This window comes from Amblyomma mixtum, chromosome 2 (genome assembly GCF_055824585.1).
Source record: "Amblyomma mixtum isolate Tamu chromosome 2, ASM5582458v1, whole genome shotgun sequence".
In the NCBI taxonomy this organism is placed as follows: domain Eukaryota; kingdom Metazoa; phylum Arthropoda; class Arachnida; order Ixodida; family Ixodidae; genus Amblyomma; species Amblyomma mixtum.
In genome coordinates, this window is record NC_143013.1 from 176,212,192 (window position 1) to 176,235,034 (window position 22,843).

At 46.3% G+C, this 22,843-nt stretch overlaps 1 protein-coding gene across 1 annotated transcript in view; it reads right to left on the bottom strand.

Moving 5' to 3' along the window:
• LOC149361717 (fatty acid synthase-like) overlaps positions 1-22,843 on the bottom strand; it is a 132,155-nt gene that overhangs the window by 25,204 nt on the left and 84,108 nt on the right. The window contains exon 18 of the mRNA XM_089568134.1: positions 5,818-6,143. Coding sequence (XP_089424260.1) covers positions 5,818-6,143 — 326 coding nt within the window. The remainder of the gene's footprint in view (positions 1-5,817; positions 6,144-22,843) is intronic.

The following is a 22,843-nucleotide window of genomic DNA, read 5'->3' on the forward strand; positions in this document are numbered from 1 at the left end:
CAGATATAGGGCAAACAACAATGGAGACAGTGGACATCCTTGACGAACAGATGCTTCTAGTGGTATTGGTTTCGTTGGCTCCTGATTAACAATAACCCTTGTATAGGAGTTCTTATAGCACAGCCTTATGCCTTTGAGCAAGACGTCACCAATATTCGCATTCTCCAAGACCGCGAACAAGAAATCGTGCCGAACTTTATCAAACGCCTTCGCCAAGTCAATTTGAATCAGAGCTGCTTGGCCTGTCTCATCTGATACTGTCTCTAATACTGAACGTGCAATGTGGATATGTGTTTGAATACTGCGGCCTCTAATACCACAGACCTGATGCGAACCTATCAAGTTCATAATGACGAGCTGCAGACGACTGCTAAGAACCTTGGCAAAAATTTTGTAATCAACATTGCAGAGGGAAATTGGACGATATCCCTCAACAGTTTTCAACCGATTAGTATCTTTGCTTTTGGGAATTAATATTGTGTGCCCAGAATAGAAAGTGGGAGGCAGGACACCCACATCATAAGATGCTTGGAAAACTTCCATCAAAACAGGCACTAGGCAAGGCGAAAATGTTTTATAGAATTCGCTAGTAATACCATCTGGCCCAGGAGATTGCTGGCTCTGCAGGGCAGAAATGGCTGATTGAATTTCATCCAAAGTGATAGGTCCCTTCACTATAGCACTCTTCTCATCGTCAAGTCGAGGGAAGTTTCCGAGTAAGCAACTGTAATCGAAACCCTGATTTGGATCTTCGCAACTGCCAAACAGCTTCCGATAATAGTCGAAGAAAGCAGCAAGAATACCTGGCGCATCGCTGTATGTGCAATCACCATACTGAATTTCCAATATTTCCTTTGCAAGAGCATTCTCTCTTTCATCACTTAGGTCCCGACGAGAAGGTTGCTCGTCATGAAACCTTCGGGACCTAGATCGTACCAAGGCCCCCTTATATCTTTCGGTCGCAAATTGTTGAAGATCGGCTTTTACGTTATTAATCTCTTCGAGATAGGCACCCGGGCTTACCCTCTCTAGCTCATGTAGCTCCGTTAGGGTGCGCTCAAGATCACGAAGGTGGTGTCTCTTCAGGAAAGCGATTCTTGCTGAGGCCTCAATTGCCAAGTTTTTGATATCCTGTTTAAACAAGTCCCACTTTTGAAAAACGGACAGATCACGGCGTGACCATACGTCCTGCAAACAAGTAGGTACAGCACACTGATAGATTTCGTCTGAGAGCAGACAGTTATTCATCTTCCACAACTCCCATCGAGGGTGAAGTACATGCCGAGTGTACCTCGCTATCTGAAGAGACACCATACAGTGGTCACTGAAGAAGAGGGGCCGCACCCAGTAGCCAAACACACTTGCTAACGCGTCTACAGAAACGTAAATTCTGTAGGAAAATTGAAAATGAGTGAAATGTATACTGTCGCCTTTTTCCTGTCCCACATCCACAAGACTATATTCAGAAACCAAGTCGGTAAGTAATGCAGCACTAGGGTCGTATCTCTGACATACCACTGATCGGTCCTCATCCCTACAAACGCAATTAAAATCTCCCAACAATATACTTTTTGCGGTCCGTGCACAAATGTTCAACTAATGACAGAAAGAAAAGCCTTCTATCGCGCTGCTTTGTGGGGGCGTAAACACAAATAATCCGCCACTGTACTCCTGAAATTGTGAGATCACAGCATATAAGTCGCCCCTCGTCATCTATGCAATAAGACATGGCTGTCATCTCTAGCGTGTTCGCCAGGAATAGCATACAACCTCCGGAGAAGCCTCTCGCGTGGCTAACAATAATGTTGTATTCCGGCAAAAAAGGCTCGAGAGCAGCTGCTGTCTCTTCATCAGAGGACAACTTTGTTTCCTGGATAGCGGCTACACACACACTCCATTTCTTTAAGAGATGCTGTACCTGCTGTTGCCTCCAACGATTACGCATACCCCTAACGTTAAGGGTAGCGACTTGATATGCTGCGACGCTCGCCATTTTTGGTGCCAGTCTTAACAAACGCCATCCCCTGGAATGGGGTGGCCCGCCTCCAAATTGGCGGCCTCTCGGGCAGACATCGCCCTCCTCTTTAACACCACCCTTCCTGTGGCCTCTACACATTGTGCCTTGTGGTCAGCGCCATCGATACACACCTCGTCAGCATCTGCTGGACGTTTCAAAAGTGCGGTGCTGTCCATGTCTTCCTCTGAGACAGCCAAGGCCTCATGCACTGCGCGATGTTAGTGCACTTCGCTTTGGGATGTCGCGATGTCAGTGCAGTCGCTTTGGGACGTAAAATCCATTGAAATCAAATCAAATATGCTGTATGAATGCAACGCAATAATGTATACTTGGGACGAGTGTTAATGCTTTTCAGTAGTTATATATGATAACATTTCGAGTTCAGCGGCAGTTTCGTGCGAGTAGATCGCTGGCTGGTTATAGTTGGCACAGCTCAGTAAATGATGAAACAGTGAAGGCAACATCTGAATGCCACAATGCCACGGTAAATCTTTACTGGACAGCAATTTCATGGTGCACGGTACGTTGACTCGCCCTTCGCGAACGAGTTAACTGGTGTCCCGATGCGCTATTATTCGTATTAAAATGATGTGTAGCTTCCCTAGAGCACTCGTTGATCATTCATACCGTAGTAGGAATGCCATATAAAGTGTTTAGACTAATGTTTCGCCGTCGACCGCGAAGGTTTACGGGATCTGACAGAAGTGTTTTCCTTTAATAGAAGCATCGCTCGTTTCTGCGAACCGCTTTTCCTTGGAGGTTGTTGTGCTGAAATAGATGTTGCAAAATGTGAATGGCGGTTCCGAAGAGCATAAAATATATTCACACAGCAATAAACTAATTTTTAGGATAAATTGCGACAGTTACCATGACAGTCTCTTCTTATACGCATTCTACGGAAGTGCATGACTTCGCTGAATGGTATGGACTATTCAGAACCCCGCTGCGGTCGCATTTCGATGAAAGCGAAACGCCAAAGCCTCATGCACTGCGCGATGTTAGTGCACTTCGCTTTGGGATGTCGCGATGTCAGTGCAGTCGCTTTGGGACGTAAAATCCATTGAAATCAAATCAAATATGCTGTATGAATGGAACGCAATAATCTCCAAAGTGTACACTGCACGTATCGGTTATGTACAAGGTCTGGCTCTGTGGGCGGAGCACAGCGCACTTTCTTGTTTGTTTGTTTTTGCTTATAACTAGTTTGCATGAGATGCGAGTCACAGGTCACTATATATATGGCTCCGCTGCAGTACAAAAGCTAAGAAAATAAACAACCTCCAACTCCCTCAGGCCCTAGAGGGAGTGGGCTCGCAGTTTTACTCTTTACCGAAGGAGGCGTTTCACTCCTTAGGGAATTTAGGCGGAGTAAGCTGCTGCTAAAGAGAGTGCAGTAGCCGGTATACTCTATCATAGAGAGTATCAGTTCTTAGAGTGTACGAAAATGATATGGACCGAATAAGGACAGTCCAGGTCATGGGGCAGGAGCTGATGCGCAAAGCAACGATGGTTTAGTCACACACTTTTCAATGATCTTTCTTATTCTGAAAGTTTCCATGTTTTCCTGGGCAGTATTGTGTCTGCGCTTCCAAAGAACACGAGTTGCACGAAACAACGGTATGAATTTTTGGCCTTTGATATTTTCTGTCAAGGGCGACCCCGGACCACCGCCTAGGCACAATGCCCCGGCGGTCCAGTGTAATTAAACCTGCAAGTTAAACGAAAACTACAAATCGCTCCTCAAACAAAAGTTAAAAGCGGACCGGAACGGCTCACACTACAGCCATTTTTCCTCTCCCACAATCCGGCAAAACCTTTAGTACCATCACAGACTCCACCTATCCGGTTTTCTGCCGAAAACACCTGGTCAAAGTCACAGTGGAAAGCAAACTTCTCAAGACTGTGTAATACAAGACGAATGTAAGTCAGGACCCCAATGAACTTGAGAATGAACACGTATACCTGGCAGCCGTCCGGTGAAAACGTTGGCTTTCTTATTCAGCTTGAGATCTGTACTGTCTTTGTTGCCGAGCATTTTTCCTAACACAATATTCGCAAGGTTTTTTCATACTTGTTCCATTTCAAAGAGCCTTTTTGGTGAAAAAAGAGTGGCATCATGTTTCTCAGTTTTGGTTTCGTTTCTTTGTGTGAGGCGTTCCTATGACACTGTGCAATGAATGCCGTCTCAAACTCGTTCTGTGTACTGCTAATATTGACGACGGATTTCACACGCCTTTTTATCAAATAACACGACATTCTGTCGAAATTTACAAAATGGCTTAAGAACACTTCGGTTCAATTGTGGAGAGAAGGAGAGAAACAGCTCTTTATATTCGCTGACATGCTACTGTGCGTAGGGGAGGATATAAGAAAGTAAAGATGATAGAAGCTCACGGCGCATAAAATTGCATTCAGTTTAGTTTTGTCTTTAAAGACCGCGAAGCTCAGTATATGCGTTTAATTTTATTAAAAATGCGAATCTGCGTTGACCAAGCGGATACCGCTTAAGCACTTTCGATCGCCGCTAGGTGGCGGGCGCTGACAGCTGTGTCTGACATAAAATGGGCGACTGTCGTAAAACATATCGCCTTTTATCGTGATGAACACGCCTGTGTTTTTTAGCTTTACGTTCAGTAAGACGTAGCGTCTTTGCAAAAATAACGCATAAATATGAGACAAACCTCCAGCATGGAAGGCGAAGGCACACTTTCGGCAGAGACGGACCGCCCCCAGTTCTCGTTACCAGCTTGTTTAATCCAGCGGCCGGCACGCCTAGTTGCATGTGCTTGAATATTTTGTTTCTAGGAGAACGTGAACCAATTTCGTGTGTTATGGTCTGAATAGACACCTAGTGGTTTAAGTGAAAAGCGATAGAGGCACGATCACAGACACGACGAGCGTATCCGCTCACAAGCAAATTGTCACTAGCAAGGACCGTCCGATGGAAGCGCCAGTGTTAGTTACCCTCTTGATCCTTCCTGCGGCGTGTGTTTTCTAGAATATCTCCACCATAGGCAGACATTACAAAATCTGCTGTTGTCTGCCCTATTCCCAGCATCTATCGAACATAAAGACACACCATCCCCCCCCCCCCCCTAATAGTACACCCTACAGTAATAACTTGCAAGATGCAGATGTTGGCAGAATAAGCCGCAACAGAAAAATTCACTTGTAGACGCTCAGCCGCAGCGGGAGGAAAGTACAGAATTTAAGTTTCGGCCCAGTAATTCACTCAGTGAGCCTCAGGCAAGGCAGCCGAGTTAACATGTCTAAGAAGCAGCTTTGCGGATCACAGAGAGTTGACCTTCAAAATGGGTAGTTTCTTTTTAGGTGAACGATTCGGAAAAAAAAGTTAGGCAAGTAGAAGGTGTTTAAGCGATTATTTGCTACGTAAAGAACTCAACATTTGAAGAATACCATTTCAGGGGCCAGTTAAATATGAAGGAAAGCATCTGCAAAGAACAAAATGAGATAATTCAACAGGTCGCCAATCAGTCGCGTTACAAACTGGCCGCTGCGAATTTAAGTAAAGAAGCTGAAGTTTTCCGGCAAGTACGAAAACAAGAAATATGCCAGGCATGACTTGCATACGAAAATTTTTTTCACTCAAAGGATGCTGCCCCGGATATCATACCGGGGCAGCATGCCTATACGCAACTCTATCAGTCAATGCAAAACACTTTCGTTTACATTGTATGTCGGGGCACTATGGCAGATTCGCAGTAGGTGCGAATACTGTGCTTTTCGGAAAGTAACCAGCAATGTCGTGGGTCACCTTAACAGTAGTTTGTGATGCTCACCCACAGTAGTGAAGACAGTGCATCCCATGGAGAGGGCCACAGAGATTGCCGCCTGTCCAACGCCTCCGCTGCCAGAATGGACAAGTAGCGACTCTCCCGGTCGCATGTTGCCACGCACAAGAAGCGCATAGTAGGCAGTCGCGTACGCCACTGGCACCGTAGATGCTTCTTCGAGGCTCCAGCTGTCGGGCACCTCCCATAGGAGATCGGTGTTCATCTCGACCATAGTTGCCATGCCTTCATGGGGCACCAGTCCCATGACACGGCGTCCCGAGTGGTCGCGACCAGAGAACTCCAGGCCCAGGAGGCAGTCAGAGTTGGTCCGCCTAACTACATGAAAACAAAATGTGTTTACCTCACGATCTATTCCAGGGATTACTGCACATAGCTCCCGATAGCCGATGTTTGTCACCCCTTAGCGCCAGTGGCGGTCCCAGCGATTGGTTCTAGGAGGGAGGGTGGGGGGGGGGGGGCGGACTTCCGTATATAAAAAAAGCAAAAATATAAAGAACAATTTTTTTATTTACACTCCATTTGTAAAACATTTGTTCTGCACTTTGTTGTTGAAAAATCAATGGCGAACGATATGATGCTCTACCATAACTCATGGTTTGAACGCCAATGGTTACGTTTACAATATTCATATGTAATTCATATATATTATTAATTTATGTATGAATACTGCTCACGAAACCATTAACTTATATAATTCATATATATTTACATGGCGGTCGAATTTCGATCGAGGAAAAATTCTTGCGCCAGCGCACTGCGCGATCGCAGTGCACATTAAAGAACCCCCCCTTAGCAAAAACTAATACGTTTGGAATATACGGTGGGCTATTTAAATTGTATTTTAAACATATTTTGTATTCATGAATGCACTAAAAATATGTAGGAAATGCGTTCCTGAAATTTCATGCTTGGTATTCGAAATATATTTTTAAAATGTGCCAAAAATACCTCACTTAAAGCATACTTCGAGCACTTTTCAAATACGTGAAAAAATATGTATGCAGTTTTAGCATCTTGTCAGTGTATTAAAAGTGTATTTTCGGAAATATGAAATTAATTCATCGAAAGTATACTTCAATTCTAGAAAACGGGCAGCCCTTGTAAACGTATATGTATGTAGTTTTAGCATCTTGTCAATGTATTAAAAGTGAACTTTCGTAAATATGAAATTAATTCATCCGAAATATACTTCAATTCTAACAAACGGGCAGTCCTTTTAAATGTCTTTGCACACTTCTAGCTGCCGTTGAATAGTCGAGTGCTCGAAATCGCGTTTCAGGAAATGGCATTTGCGTGTCGTCAATGTATTTGAAGTGTACTTCCGTAAATACGCAATTAATTCGTCCAAAGAACACTGAAATTCTAGCAAATTGGCAGTCCGCATTAGCATGTTTGCAGCGCACTACAAGCTGTCGTTGAACAATCTAATGCTCAAAATCGAGTTTCGGGATCGCATTTTGGTGCTGGCCATCTATTTAAAGTGTACTTTCATAAATACGCAATTAATCCGTCTGAAGTATATTTAAATTCTAACAAATGGGTTGTCCGCGTAAACATATTTGCATTACACTTCAACCTACCGTGGAACAATCTAGGGCTCGAAATGACGTTTCAGCGAAGAGTGAAAACTTTCCCTTTCTTGTCATCCTTTCGTTTATGGTAACTTCTAGCAGGAAGGTGATCACCACTTATACCCCTGCTACACGGGCGCTTCGAATGCCTTCCAACCGAATGTCATCTAACGATGGTACACGTGTTCTGTCTAAGGGAGTGCTTGAAGATAATATTACGCCAATGAATATTAACCGCGTCAGCATGAAATTTCCCCGGGAGTGCGCCGATGAGGACGACTGCACTCATACTGTTGTTTACATCGCTTGTTTACATAACATAACATAAAACGCAATCTGCGCTTTCGTTCTATTAAACAATCTGTTTTCTTTTTTACTAGTTGTACTCGTGCTTGTTTACGCAGTGCGACAATGTGTGGGAAGCGATGATGCGATCGCGCGCCTGAGAAAGCCGGGTTGTTGGCATCGCGCAGGACTGGCGCTTCTAGCTTCTTGTCCCGGCTTTCTCCGATGTGACCAGTACTATTTTTTAAACTACGTTATCCAGAAGTATGTCTGGCGACTGTTATCCACAAGCTAGCGACGGTGACGACTGCTGCTGGCCGTAAAGCACGGCTCGGCAGTCTGGGTCACACCGGCGATTCCCGTTCATCGTACGCGTGCCCTGGGATGCAAGCAATAGTTGATTTCAGGTCACTGTTGCCAAAACTACACCTGGTGACTATTTGCATTCGCTAAAGCTTGTGATTCGCTCTTCACAACCGCCGAAATCACAGATCCAACCCTGCTAACTCGCTGGGCCTAGTCGTCGCGGAAGGGAACAGAGCCGTCGTCGCCTGAAATTGATTTGGCAAGCGCTTATTGCTGGTGAGTGTTCAGGTGTGCACACGTGAAATATAGCCGTTCGTTTCGCTCATTTAGAAGCGCGAGCATATACACACCGCCGCCTCATCACCGTGCTCTCGCTCAGCCGCCGACAAGGCTGACCGTCCGCCGACCGGATTCGTCGGTGTCGTTGGCCTGAAAAACGTGTCCCTCTAGAATGATATTATAGTCAACTAGATATTTCACTATAATTACATGATGTTGTTCAGCGTGATATATACTGTCGTTGTCGGACTAGTGTGACCGCCGTCGTCGTCGTCGCTGTACACTGAAAACGAGCTGAGGCTTTCGAATGCGTTTCGAAAGTGTCGTGCAGCACCGCGGCAGTCCGTCGAGTCCGAATGTCATTCCTATTCTTGAATGTCATTCCACTCAATGTCATTCGAACATTTACGTGTGAGAACGTGATAGCATTATACCAGCAAAAGCGCCATGGGTACTTCTGGGTCCGAATAAGCCAGCGGAAAGGACCCCGTCTGGCAAGGCAGACCGGCTCCCTTACACGCCCATGTATCTGTTGGTTGACAGTTCGACTCTTGACCTGTGCCTGATGCAAGTTTCAACTAGCAATTCCGTCCTAAATTAACCCCAGATTCGAACGCGACCAGTAGGGTACTTCTGCGATAATTTGGCAGCCCACAGTATTTGCGCAAAAAAAGGCCTCACCGTGCAAAATAGTGCGTCGCTTTCGCTGGGTATATATACGGCAAGCCAAGTATAGCGCTTGTCGTAGGATTTGTGGTTTGCTGTGTCGCTGTCGTCTTGGTATGCTGTGTGTAGTTATCTGCCGTTCCCATTCAATCACGTGACCTTATAATATCAGACTCCTGTTGATTAATGATAAAAACCCGTGTACGATTTGTTCTCCAGTTGAAGAATTAACCCGTGTGATTCCATGGAGCCGCCCAGTAGACTTTTTTTAAGCCCGAGTAAACATATTTTTAATGTATTAAATGTATATTTTTGGTATATTTCTAATGTATATTTTTATTATATTTTTAATGCATTATAAATATGCTCAGCGGGCAAAAATGTACTTTTCACGTATTTTTAAGAGCGTTTAAAATATTATTCCTAGTATACTTAGAAAGCATCCGTATTGCAGTTTAAGCATAGGGACAAAAAAATGCGAAATAAATATGAAATTAATACAATACGTTTGAAATGCATTTTTAGCACATCTTCTTTTTCGCTAAGGGCCAGGCGGTTCTTGAGCCCTTACTTATGGCGTCCCTCATAGCTTGAGTCGTTTTGGGACGTTAAACTCCCATAAAACACACAAACAAAACAGGTATATTTATCACAAAATATTTCAAATTGAATGATAGCGCCAGTCATGAAGCGCAAAAGTAACTGTGAGGGCACGGCAGGACCACGATACCTTTGACAGTCACGTATGAATTGCACTCTTATAACTACCAATTTGTTGCATAACTAACATTGTTGCAAGACAGCATTAGCTTACAACATGACTTGCTGTAGCAGTAGGAAACTGGCGTGAAAAATGGCAAATGTCTTTAAATATTGCTAAGTGTAAGGTCATGCATTTTCATAGACGCTCCAACTTAATATCCCATAGCTAGTTTTATCTAGGGTTCTCGTTTGCATGCTACTAAAGCATACAAATATCTTGGATTACACCCGTCGGACGATCCTACGTGGTCAACGCACATCAATCACATCACTGCAGCGTCCAGCCAATCTGTTGGCTATCTTCAACGCTCAATGAAGCTTGCCCCAGCACATGTAAAATTACTAGCCTACACCACGTTAATGCGCCCAAATTTAGAATATGCAGCCGTCATTTGGAAAACACATGAAGAATTCCTTTCTCACACCATAGAAACTAACAAAATCACGCCATTAGATTTGTTCATTCCGATTACTCATCCTAAACAAGTGTAACCGATCTGAAGAACCGATCCAGCTTACAGTTATTAAAGCACCATCGAAAACCAGCTAGTTTAGCCCTTTTCATCGCTTGCGCTATTCATTTCCATTAAGCATCTACGTCAGAAAATATTCCCTGTTTTCAGCTCGCCACAAAAACAGTCAACAGATGTCATAACTCCGCCCAAAAACACAAGCATTTGTGCAGCCTTTCTTTATCCGAACAGCAAAAGATAGGAGCGGCCTTCCAAATGCCACTGTAATAATAGAAGACACGCTTGCATTCATACATAAGCTTAAATCTTTTGACACATTTTAGGTTTCCGTGTACCGTTCTCCTCTAACGTTGACCTATTGCACTTTGTTTTACTATGCGGTTTTTTCTGTTGTCTAATCCGTTATTGAATTTTTACCCAACGTTCAGCGCTTCTTCATGTCTTTTATTATTGTGTTTTTTTTCTTGTATTAGAAAGGATTTGAGCATTTTGTATCTTGATTTTCGGGGCTGTTTGCCTGTTTCATTCGTATTTTGAACCTTGATTTTGGCATTGTACAGAATGTGCTCTTTTTTTGTCAATATTTCGGTAAAACCAACCCCTCATGTAATGTCACTTATATGGGGTCTTTGAGGTACTAAAATAAATAAATAAATAAACCTGTAGAACGTAAAATTGTGTGAAATAAGGCAGCGGCTAAGTGTCATGATATTGTGCGCGACTTGATGGTTGATTGACGCCGAAATTATAATTAACCGGGCCAACCTGCCTACCACTGCACTCTTCTCAAATTCGGAGGGGGAGGAGCGACAAACTTCTTATACCCGCGTGCCAAAGATGAGATTCGACTGCTGACTGAAATCTGCAAGCCAACTGCCCGGCTCGTAGTTTTCCTTCCGCCTCGTTCTTGTGGCAAACAAAAAAAACGAGTACTCAAGGCCCAGTGCGCCAACGATTTGCGGATGTTGAAAGGGCGGGGGGGGGGGGGGGGGGGGAGAACCACGAAGAAAATGAGAAGGAACGCGAGGGAGAGCCACGGTCCTAACGAGGAGCGCTGCTAACTGGCGAAGGTCGGGAAGGGTGCCGGGCACATTCAACCGACTGCCCCCCGCCCCCACAACGTGCAAGTGCTCGCTACCCGGCGGTAATACTAGGAGGAGGCGGAGTAACCTTGACCCTTCAGCGTCGCGAGTGGTCAATCATCCTTGCGGGGGGGGGGGGGGGGGGGGGCAAAATCATCGCCCATGCCTGCGAAAAACCGGCGCTGTGGGCACCTCTGCCGCAAAAGTAAAAGAAAGCAAGGCAGGCCCGACTTGTGAACGTACAAAGTAGGGGAATGCTTGATGCATCACCGACGAAAAAGCTTTCCATTTCTACGTCAAAATTCAGATCTCGCCCTATGAGAGCCCGAAAACGGACGTTCGGGAAAATGTGCCAAGGCGTTTGGGGAAGGCGACCGCCCCCTCCACCCCCCCCCCCCCCCCCCCCCTTCTTGGGACCGCCACTGCTTCGTGCACTTTATCGTGTGTTCCTAGACACCATTAGACCGTATGGGGGTAGGGGTCTCGGTCACAGAGGAGATACCCTCGACTCAGCGCGGCAAGCTCGGCCAGAGATCAGCTACCAATTGACAAAGGGGATGGTCGTTTGCTGCCCAGCTTTCACCGGTCGTAACATAGAGAATAGGTCGATGCCAAAGGTTTACAAACAATTCAAAGTTCAGACAGCAAGAGACGATACAGAGAATTTCCCAATAACTCCTACGAGCGCATGCAAAATGATTCACAATACAATGCAACTCGCACAAAGTAACACTCGAGAGAGATTGAAACACAAAAGAAATATTGCGCCTAAACCACGGTGTAAGAGTAGGCTATGTCTTTCACCGTGGCCTAAAGTGCACTAACACAAGAGAGAGAGGCAAACAAACGAAACAGTTCGTTCACCAGGCACTGCGACAGTCCGACGACAAGAGGTTAACGACGAAGCCGTCCCGCCTCTTTGGACCATGGTTGGGCGAGTGGTTTTGTCGCGGGAGTGGAATTCACTCAAACACTGTGCAACGATCGACGACGCGCGCTGACATAATTTCCTTGGCGTCGCGCCGGCAAGCGAAGTGTAGAGGGCAGCAACACGCACAAGGTAAGGCGCTCTCTGAGGTTTCTTTCTCCCCTGTTCCAACGATGCGCGCTGGCGAGATTGCTCCGCGCGGCACCCGTTTTTTTTCATGCTTCGAATATGCGCTGAATTTGTGACAGTGCCCCTTTCTTTAAGAATATTGTGCAACAATATTCACAAAACACAAAATTCGCGCGCACATGCATGCGCTCACAAAGTGAAATGACAAAGGCCATGACACATCAATACACTGATGTTTACGTATAAGACACTTGACAATTGATTGACTTGAGTACACGTCGCAATTCGGTAATGCATTAACAGATTTCAAATAAGGAGCACACAAGTTCAAGGCACACTTAAGCATATATTCCCTACTTATGCTTCCGCAGTGTTGTAGGCGTTACCGAAAAAAAGTAACTAAATACGTTACTCGTTACGCTAAGAAAAAAAGAACGCGTTACCGCCCTACGTTACCTACAAAAAAAGGTAACGCGTTACCGTTACCGAAAAAAAAGTATCGCACGTTACTTTGCCGTTACTCCATGGCCATGAATTTTAATCAGTGCGTCTTCGCTGTAACTGTAACCTATAACTCGTCTTCTCTGCAAGGCTTGTTTTCCAACCAAAAGGTATCAAACCCTGACGACACGCTCATATCCTTCAAGCGAATGGAAACTCCGGATGGTCGCACTCTGCCTGCAACAGAGTCTAGGCAGGAAAAGGAGGAAGGCCGTCCTTGGTCACAGTCCTGTGGGGTGTGCGTTGTTCCTTGTTCTGGCTAGGGGAGAAGGGGGGTGGTATACCTATTGCCCGTTTCACATGATGCGACTCTTGCCACAGCGCACTGCGATTTCAGCCGCACTGCGACAGAAGGGCACGCCGCTCCCGTCGCAGAGCGGCTGCGGCAGGCTTCCAACCAGTTGGTCGCACGCCGCACAGTCGTAGCGATCGTTGCGAACGAAGGGGCCGTCAGCCAATAGAATTCAGAGGGGTGACATCACAGGAAACGACGTAGCGTAAGCCGGCGAAACTGCACCAGAGGTATTTTCACTTTGTTTGGAAGCGCTGCCGGTTGATTTCTCAACATGTCACGTGCATTATTTAACGAGCTGCTCATCGTAGTTGCGTGCAAAAGCAAAAACTTAAGAATACCTTCTTTGCATAAAGTACTTGATGTTTTAATAAAAATGCATTAATTCAATAAAAAAGTGAAACTTAAGCGTATTCTACGTTTATTATTAGTAAATTATGCCGGTGCCGCTCGTGCCGCACCAACAGAAATCGCAGGCGCCGCAAGCATGTGAAAGGGCTGTCGTGACTGGCGCCGCTGCGACACTGCGACTGGACCAAAGTTTTTCGTGCGCATCGCGTCATGTGAAACGGCCATATGTCGGGAGAAAGTTGGAGCGACAGTGTTGTTGAGCAGAAAGTTTTTAGAAAGCTTTGTATCACTGCGCCGGCACAGGAACAAAGGCCCATTTTCTTTTTTCCTCTACTACGGTGCTACAGCCGGTTGACTGCAATCCCCTTTTGTGTGCTGTACCATTGTACTTTTTCGACGGCTCTAGGGCCATCTTGAAGTAAACTGGCGACATTCCTGAGTTTAATCAGAAGAGGAAACTGCTTCCACAAAGAATGCGAGAGTGTCGCCTGGGAACGAAACCTTTTGGCTGGAAAACAAGGTTACGGATAAACTGACTTACAGATTTCTGCAAATGGTCCATTGGTGGCTCGGCATGCGTCCACTCTTTAGATGGTTGTGTGTGTGAGTGGTTTGGGGGTGAAGACAAGTGTGTGAATGAGTGTTCGTGCTTTTTTGTAGTTTAGTGCGTCGTCAAGGGCAGGTGTTTTCTTGCATGCATTTGAGCCGCAACAAGGATCGTCGAGAGCAACTGTAGATTTTGTTTATTTGCAACGTCATTTTCGGCGTTTTTTTCTCTGAAAGAGAGGCGGAGGGGGAATATTTAAAAAAAAGTAACTAGTAACGTGACACCTCACGTTACCGAAAAATGTTAACGTAAGTACGTTACCCGTTACAGTTCCGAAATGGTAACGAGTACGTTACTAAGTTACCGAAAAAAGTAACGCGTTACCGGTAACGCCGTTACTTGTAACGCGTTACCGACAACACTGTGCTTCCGTAATGAGGGCGTGGGGCTCTCCACACTGGTTTCTTGATGCAACAAGGGTCTCCGACTTGGCCTTCTGTCGTTTCCCCTTTTGAAAATTTCGGCATATCCATACATACAAGAATGCTTCGAGCCGGCATGCACATACGAAACAGGCAATTGACAGATTCCAAGGCACATGTGTTAGAGCACACAGGCTAACAATAAGGACCGGTGTCAGCACAATTTTCAACACATTCGAGAATTTGCCTGTAGGACCGAAAGGCAGCTGAGCAAAGTGTACAGCAGCATGATAAACATACAGTCTAACCTAAGTTGAGCTTGGCGGGAATTTTGAACACTGTCCTCTTGCGCTGTTTTATGCGAAGCATATTGCTAGAGCTGCCACTCACGCCGTCGGCGTGGGACCCCTAGACGTCACACCACGTGACACCGTGACGTCACACCACGTGACGTCGGATGAGAGAGGCGGCCTCCACCTCGCGCCGTCGCCGTGGGACCCCTAGCCGTCACGTCACGTGACACCGTGACGTCGTCGTGACGATGCCATCGCACAGACGCCGGAATGTCCTCGAGCGGCATTCCCGCGCATTTCGAACGCGCGTTCACACTCGGTGTAGGTGAAACGCTCGCTGCACCGGGCAGGCAGACGCGGCTTCCGTGGCAATCCAGGCGCTCACCCAACGCGCGTCTCGGGGTTAGTCGGCGTTCCGGTGTAGCCATGCCGTTGTCTTCCCCCACGACGAAGGCTTCTAGTGGTTGTATTAAAATGACTAAGTATGCAACCAAGGAAAGCCATGTATTACCAAGCCTAGCCACCCATATGCTTCGCATCTGACTAGGCTTAACCTTAGCTAAGCCTCAGCCATAATTTTTTCTTTCGCTTTTCCGTACTTCCCTCTGCGCTTCTGCTTCACTACGAACATTCGCTGGCCTTTCCTTTAGCCTTTTGCGGCTTTCCACTTTAGTGCCGCATCTTTCTTTCGAAAAGTTTTCTCTTCCGCGGAGCGTTAATCCTTTGCATTTTTACGTCCTTCCTTCTCAGGTGTCTCGTTTACTGCTTCTGTGTTTGAGCTGGTACACTCTCGCTTCCTTCGCCATTTCTTTTTCCCTTGACGATCATTACGACGTCCCGACGTGCAGAATTCGATTTGCTCTCCCTCGTGTCTACTTACTGGGTCTTTAGGAAATGTTACTCCCCTTTATGATGCCTAATATGAGGCCGCCTATGGGGCGTTCTATGCACAGAACAGTAAATTTTCTGCTGTGGTATGGTATCTGCACCTGTACTGCAGCTTCTGGCAAGCGCTGAAATGAGCCGTCCACTAGCCGCACAAGGCTCTTCGTTCCAGTGAGATACTTATCGCGTACCAAGCATCATTTTATGATCACAGCGTTGCTTCCTGTGTCTCGCTACACTTAAAATGTTTTTTGCCCTATCTTCCCTTTCCGGGCAGGCACCCTGTTCATTACGGCTTCCGGCCGCGCCTTCACTACGGCGTGCCCGACGGGAACCATCTAGGTTGGTTGGTTGGCCTCAAATAAAATGGCGCATACCCACAACCGCAGTCGTGGCCTCGTGGTAGAGTAACCGCCTCGGCTTCGGGAGGTGTTGGGTTCGACTCCCACCGCTGGCCGGGTACCCACCGGTTTCCTCAAAATGGGTTCAATGCCTCGGCGTGGTGCTCGGCTCCCTTAGGGTTGCATTGCGTGGGAAAGGAGCCTGCGTCTTCAAGCGCGGTCGGCGACTGAGGTGAACGAGTTCTGCTAGCTCCCCGAGTTTCCAGGCTTGGGCTTCTCGGCCGCAGACGTCCGGGCCACCAGACCTGGACAGCCGTCGTCGAGAGCCTGGGTCTCAAGACCCAGGCGCCACTTTTCCCATCCAGTCCGACATTTTTTGGACAGGGGCCGCCTCCGTCGACACTACTGCTTACCCGGGCTACCGGACCTGGGGGCCGTGCTCGGACCCCACAGGTGTGACTACTTCCTGCGGCTGCGGCACCGCAGCTGTGGCCTCGTGTTTGAGTGCTCTCCTCGCCTCGGCTACGGGAGATCGGGGGTTCAACTCCCGCGTCCGCTGGTCCACCCAACCGGTCAATCCAATGGGAACAGGCGGCCCTCCGGCCGCCTAGCGCTCGGCTCTCCCGGAGTGCACCACGTGGGAAGGACAGCCTGCGCCTCGAAATTCCCGTCGAATGTGGGAAAGAAAAACGCAGCCGTGGCCTAGTGGTTTGGTCGTCCGCCTCGGCTGCGGGAGGTGGCAGGTTCCAAGCCCACCTTCAGATACCCACAGTATGGGTACAGGCTCTCCCCGACCTGGTGACCGGTTTGTTCAGGAGTTGCAGTCCTGGGAGAGGCTCTGTAGACCCTGCTGTGCCCTTCGGGGACGTACCCTGTTTCGAACAGCCATTGAAGGAAAACGCTGAGAGTGCTGAACAGTACTCAAGGCGGAAAAACGTCGATCTGCATGGCGTTTCCTATAAGCAGGGCGAAGATCTGTACAAAGTTTTAGAGGGACTGAGCGCAAAGCTAGAAATAGCGACAGTCGAGCGTCACTCACTAGAAGTCGTTCACAGGTTAGAACAGCAGAAAGATAAGATACCTCCAATCATTGTCAGACTTAAGGACTTGGCTGATCGTGACCTTTGGATTTCGAAGAAGTATGCACTGAAGTCTGATGACATTTACATAAATGAAAATCTGACACGAGCACAAAAGAAGTTATTTTGGCAGAGTAAACAGAGGGGCACACAGCAGGGCTACAAGTTTGTCTGCATGCTCAATGGCAAAATTTTTGCAAGGCGGGAAGAAGGAAGTACTGCTATCAACATTGCAACGGAAAGTGATTTGGAAAACATGAACTAATGGCTGAGCTCATGCCTTCTTTTGAGTGGGATTCTCACGTAAACCAGGTTTCAAAAGAAGAAGGGTTGATTCAGGAACGAAGTTTATTGCATGTAAACATGCGTAGCATAAAAAACTGGGATTATCTATGTGCTTATATGAATAGGCGGCAGAAGAAAGAAGATGTAATTGTCCTAACCGAGGTTAATCTAGACGCAACCCAACAAAACATTTACAGCCTTGTTGGTTACTCTCATTACACTTGGTGTCGAGAAAACAGAAAAGGAGGAGGTGTGATCGTGTTTGTTAACGATACCTGGCTGTCGTACGAAATTGAGGTATCCACAGACACTGCAGAAATGGTTGTTGTTTCTCTTAACAAATTGAATGCAACTTACACTGTGTGTGCAATATACAGACCACCCAGCAAGACCACTACTTTATTCCTGGAAGAACTTAGATCACTAGTAAAAACATATATAACGAGAAGCATATTATTTTAGCGGGAGATCTAAATATAGATATAATGCAAGAGTCAAGTAGGGTAGTCAGTGACTATCTCTATCTACTGGCAGAATTCGGATTAGCTAACTTTATTAATAAATGTACTAGAGAGGAATTTTTAGGTTCCAAGATAACTACATCGTGCATCGACCATATAGTTGTTCGCATGGCAGACAAACACTGCTCTTGAGGAGTAATTAACTGAAACTCGCAGATCACTACTTTGTGGCGCTAGTAACCATGACAGAAACTTCAAACTACGAAGGTAGCGCGAACATAAGACCTATAGCTAGAAACATTTTAGACAGGAATGTAGACAATGCAATTCAGCACACAATCTGGGATGAGATGTTATCTCTGGATCACATGACTTTGTATAATACATTTCTTGCAAAGTCGCACCTGTGGAAACGAATTTATGCAGCTTTCTTGATTATACTGGGCCACATGTATTTAATCGTGGTCAGGTAGATGCAGTCTACTTTGACATGACTAAAGCTTTCTATATGGTTTCCCATGAGGTACTTCTGATGAAGATTGAAAGATACGGACTGTGCCCCATATACTGCAGATGGCTCAAAAGCTACCTTGGCAGCCGCCGTAACATGGTACGATTTTCCGGCTGTGTGTCCAACGAATTTCTGTCATCTTTGGGAGTGCCTCAGGGCTCCAAATTAGGACCGCTGTTGTTTTTAGTGTTTATTAATGACTTGCCGTTACATGTCAAGAACTCCAGAATTTTGCTCTTCGCAGATGATTTCAAATTATTCCGTAATATTAGAGATATTGAGGACTGCCGCCAATTGCAAGCTGACATTAACAACGTTGAGAATTGGTGTTTGATGAATTGCTTAAAACTGAATATTAAGAAGACTTCCGTCCTGTCTCTAACTAGGAAACGCGACACAGTTACGTTTGATTACACACTTTTGGCGGGTGAGATTTCTCGCGTGGCCCATGTACGAGACCTTGGTGTTGTTGTTGATTCAAAGCTTGATTTTAGACTGCATGTAAATTCAATTGTGTTACGCGCATTGAGGCATATTGGTCTTACGTCTAGACTAACAAAAAAATTTCGACGGCACGAATGTCTACGCACTCTATACTGTGCCCTTGTGAGACCGCGTCTTGAGTTTGCGTCAGTAGCCTGGAATAGCGTATCTGTTGCCTATTGCACGAAAATTGAAAATGTCCAGCGTAAGTTCATACGCATCTATTATGATAGATATATTGGTCGCCGTCGTTTCTACGACAATGATTCTCTCTTGGCAGACCTCAATATGTCTACCCTTGGCGACAAGCGACGCATACGTGACATGCAGTTTCTGCAAAAAGTCGTGCGCGGTTTCATTAACTGTGGGACCTTACTGATGTCGCTGAATTTTCGTGTGCCGCATGCAAAAGCTGCAAAATGTTTCGACACATTTTATCCCGATTTGCACGCCCTTTGTCCGATGACTCGTTTACAAATCTTATATAACAAAACGTTTATTGACATGGACATATTTGCCAAATTGTTGTTTTCGTGCCTGCTTTTAAATGTTTTGAAATGGTGATTTTGATGTATCTGACCTAGTGTGCGCTCGTTTAGGCCACTTGGCTGTTGAGGCACACTCAAATAAACATATCTACCTATCTAAACATATCCATCCATCCATCCATCCACCCATCCACCCACCCACCCACCCACCCATCCATCCACCCACCCACCCATCCACCCACCCACCCATCCACCCATCCACCCACCCACCCATCCATCCATCCATCCATCCATCCACCCACCCACCCATCCATCCATCCACCCACCCACCCACCCATCCACCCACCCACCCACCCACCCATCCATCCATCCACCCACCCACCCACCCACCCATCCATCCATCCATCCATCCATCCATCCATCCATCCATCCACCCATCCATCCATCCACCCATCCACCCACCCACCCACCCACCCATCCACCCACCCATCCATCCATCCACCCACCCACCCATCCATCCATCCATCCATCCATCCACCCACCCACCCACCCACCCACCCACCCACCCATCCATCCACCCACCCGCCCACCCACCCACCCACCCATCCATCCACCCACCCACCCGCCCGCCCGCCCACCCACCCACCCATCCATCCATCCATCCATCCATCCATCCATCCATCCATCCACCCATCCATCCATCCACCCATCCACCCACCCATCCACCCACCCATCCACCCACCCACCCACCCATCCATCCATCCATCCATCCATCCATCCATCCACCCACCCACCCACCCACCCGCCCGCCCGCCCACCCACCCATCCATCCATCCATCCATCCATCCATCCATCCATCCATCCATCCACCCATCCATCCATCCACCCATCCACCCACCCACCCACCCACCCACCCATCCACCCACCCATCCACCCACCCATCCACCCACCCATCCATCCATCCATCCACCCACCCACCCATCCATCCATCCATCCATCCACCCACCCACCCACCCACCCACCCATCCATCCACCCACCCACCCACCCACCCATCCATCCACCCACCCACCCGCCCGCCCACCCACCCACCCACCCACCCGCCCGCCCACCCACCCACCCATCCATCCACCCACCCACCCGCCCGCCCACCCACCCACCCACCCATCCATCCATCCATCCATCCATCCATCCATCCATCCATCCATCCATCCATCCATCCATCCATCCATCTATCTATCTATCTATCTATCTATCTATCTATCTATCTATCTATCTATCTATCTATCTATCTATCTAATATACTCGACATCATACAAATCTGTGAAAATTAAACAAAGAAAAGCAGACAGCCACTGGATAATGCAGGAAATTATGGAGTTGTGTTACTTAAAGGATAAAGCCTGGCAAAACTGTAAGAAGGACCCTGAAAACACCCCACTTAGACCGCAATTTCGCACATTGCGAAATCTTGTAACAGCCAAAACGCGACTGGCTGAAAGAGGATACCTATCCCAGGAGTTTGCACTGAACAGGAACGATGGAAAAAATACATGGAAATTATCAAACAGTTTAATGGGCCGGGTCAAACAGTCTGCGATTGAGGAGACGATCGAAAAAACTTTCCGAAGGAAGAAACACAGTCATTGTATGAACTGTTTAACGAGACATTCATTCACGCAACAGATAAGCCGCGCGTTGCTCATGGAACAAAACGTCTAGAATACAAGCCAATACTTGCATGCGCACAAACAGCGTACCTTCCCGAGTTAACAGAGGCTGAGTTGTGCAACATCATACGGAGAATGAAGATGTTCAAGCCGCCAGGTTTTGATAAGATCCGTGTGCGCGATCTGTACTGCAACTTTAACATATTAAAAGGTGTGATCCTCAAAATACTAAACGGCGTATTAGAAACCGGAATAATGCCCGGACAATTGAAAATATCGATAGTGAGGCCTCTGTATAAAAGCGGAAAAAGAAATGACTGCGCAAACTACAGCGCGATTTCTATTATATCGGCTCTTGCGCATATTTTGGAAAAACACGTGGGATCAGTTACGCAGTCCTTTTGCGAGAAGTTTTCTTTAAATAACCGGGCACAATACGGCTTTACAAAGAACCGGAACACAAGTACGCTCTTAGAAGAAGTCTCGGATTACGTTAACATCGCAATTGAAAACAATCATCTTGCATTAGCACTATTTTTAGACCTATCGAAAGCCTTTGACACTATTGATCACGCATTAATGTTGCCAAAATTAGAAAACATGGGTTTCCGGGGACGGTTTCATCAATTCTTTCAGGGATATTTCACAGACAGAGCACAGTGCGTTAGAATTGATGACAAATGCTGTAAATTTAAGGCGATCAAATGTGGTGTTCCACAAGGAAGTACACTGGGCCCATTACTATTCAATGTGTACAGTCAGGCCGGAATGAAACGAGAACACGCATATGTCATACATTTCTGCTTTCCAGCGAGATATTCCTTTACAACCTATTTTCGATTATGCATTTCAGTAGGCCCTTTACCCAGACACATGAATCAGGCTTGTTGTACACTTCAGCTGAAAGTAGGCAGGTAAAATATTTTGTTTTCTTGACATGCTCTGTTCGCGTTTCATTCCGGCCTGACTGTAGGTCTCTGAACTCGATTTTTTGGAATTAACGTCAAGAATCTTTCAGTATGCAGATAACACGGCACTAGCACTAGAATTCACTTATCTTCATTTGGCAAGCAAAAGCTTTCAGCAGGATATGTGCAAGGTAATAGACTGGCTTGCTGAAAGCTAAATTTATATAAACGTGCAAAAAAACGAAACTTCTCTGTTTTAGAAACCCGCACAAGCGAGTACTCCTAAATGAGTAACTTTTTTTGCATGGCTCACATTATGATCCGTGCACATGTAATGTCATTCCATTTGAACCTTCAGTAAAATATCTCGGAATAATATTTGGTGAGCATATGACATGGACTAATCATGCGCAGTATATATGTAACAGGCTTAGAGCCGTGTCCGCGATGATGTACAACCTCAGAGGTAAGACTTCGATGCACTTAAGGCGCGTCATATTCACGGCGCTAGCTGAATCTATTATAACTTATGGCATTAAATTATATGGCACTTGCTCTGATCACAAAATGGGAGCCATAAATCGCATAATTAAAATAATTGCAAACAGTATAACTTATGGCACTATGCTGCAGGAGGTTGAAAAGGAGGAAAAATACAGTAGACTAGGTGTACTGGAAATGCGGGAACTTTTTTATTACACAGTGCTCACACGTCATTACTTTACAAATGCTTTCAGAATACCCGTCAAGAAAAACGCTGCCTTAAGAAAGACAGAAGCTTATATTGAGCCGCGCTGCATTGCGCATTATGAGAAAAAGATCAGAAGATATTATTTGCCGCAGATATTCAATAAACTTGGTGAAGAATTTTACAATTTCAAACCAAACGTAAAATGACTAAAGCAATAAGAAAATGGTGCTCATCCTGGCAGATAAATCACTGATGGCCTCTTGCATGCTATAATCTACTTTCCTTGTTTTTGCTATAATCTACTTTCCCTGTTTTTGCTTCGTA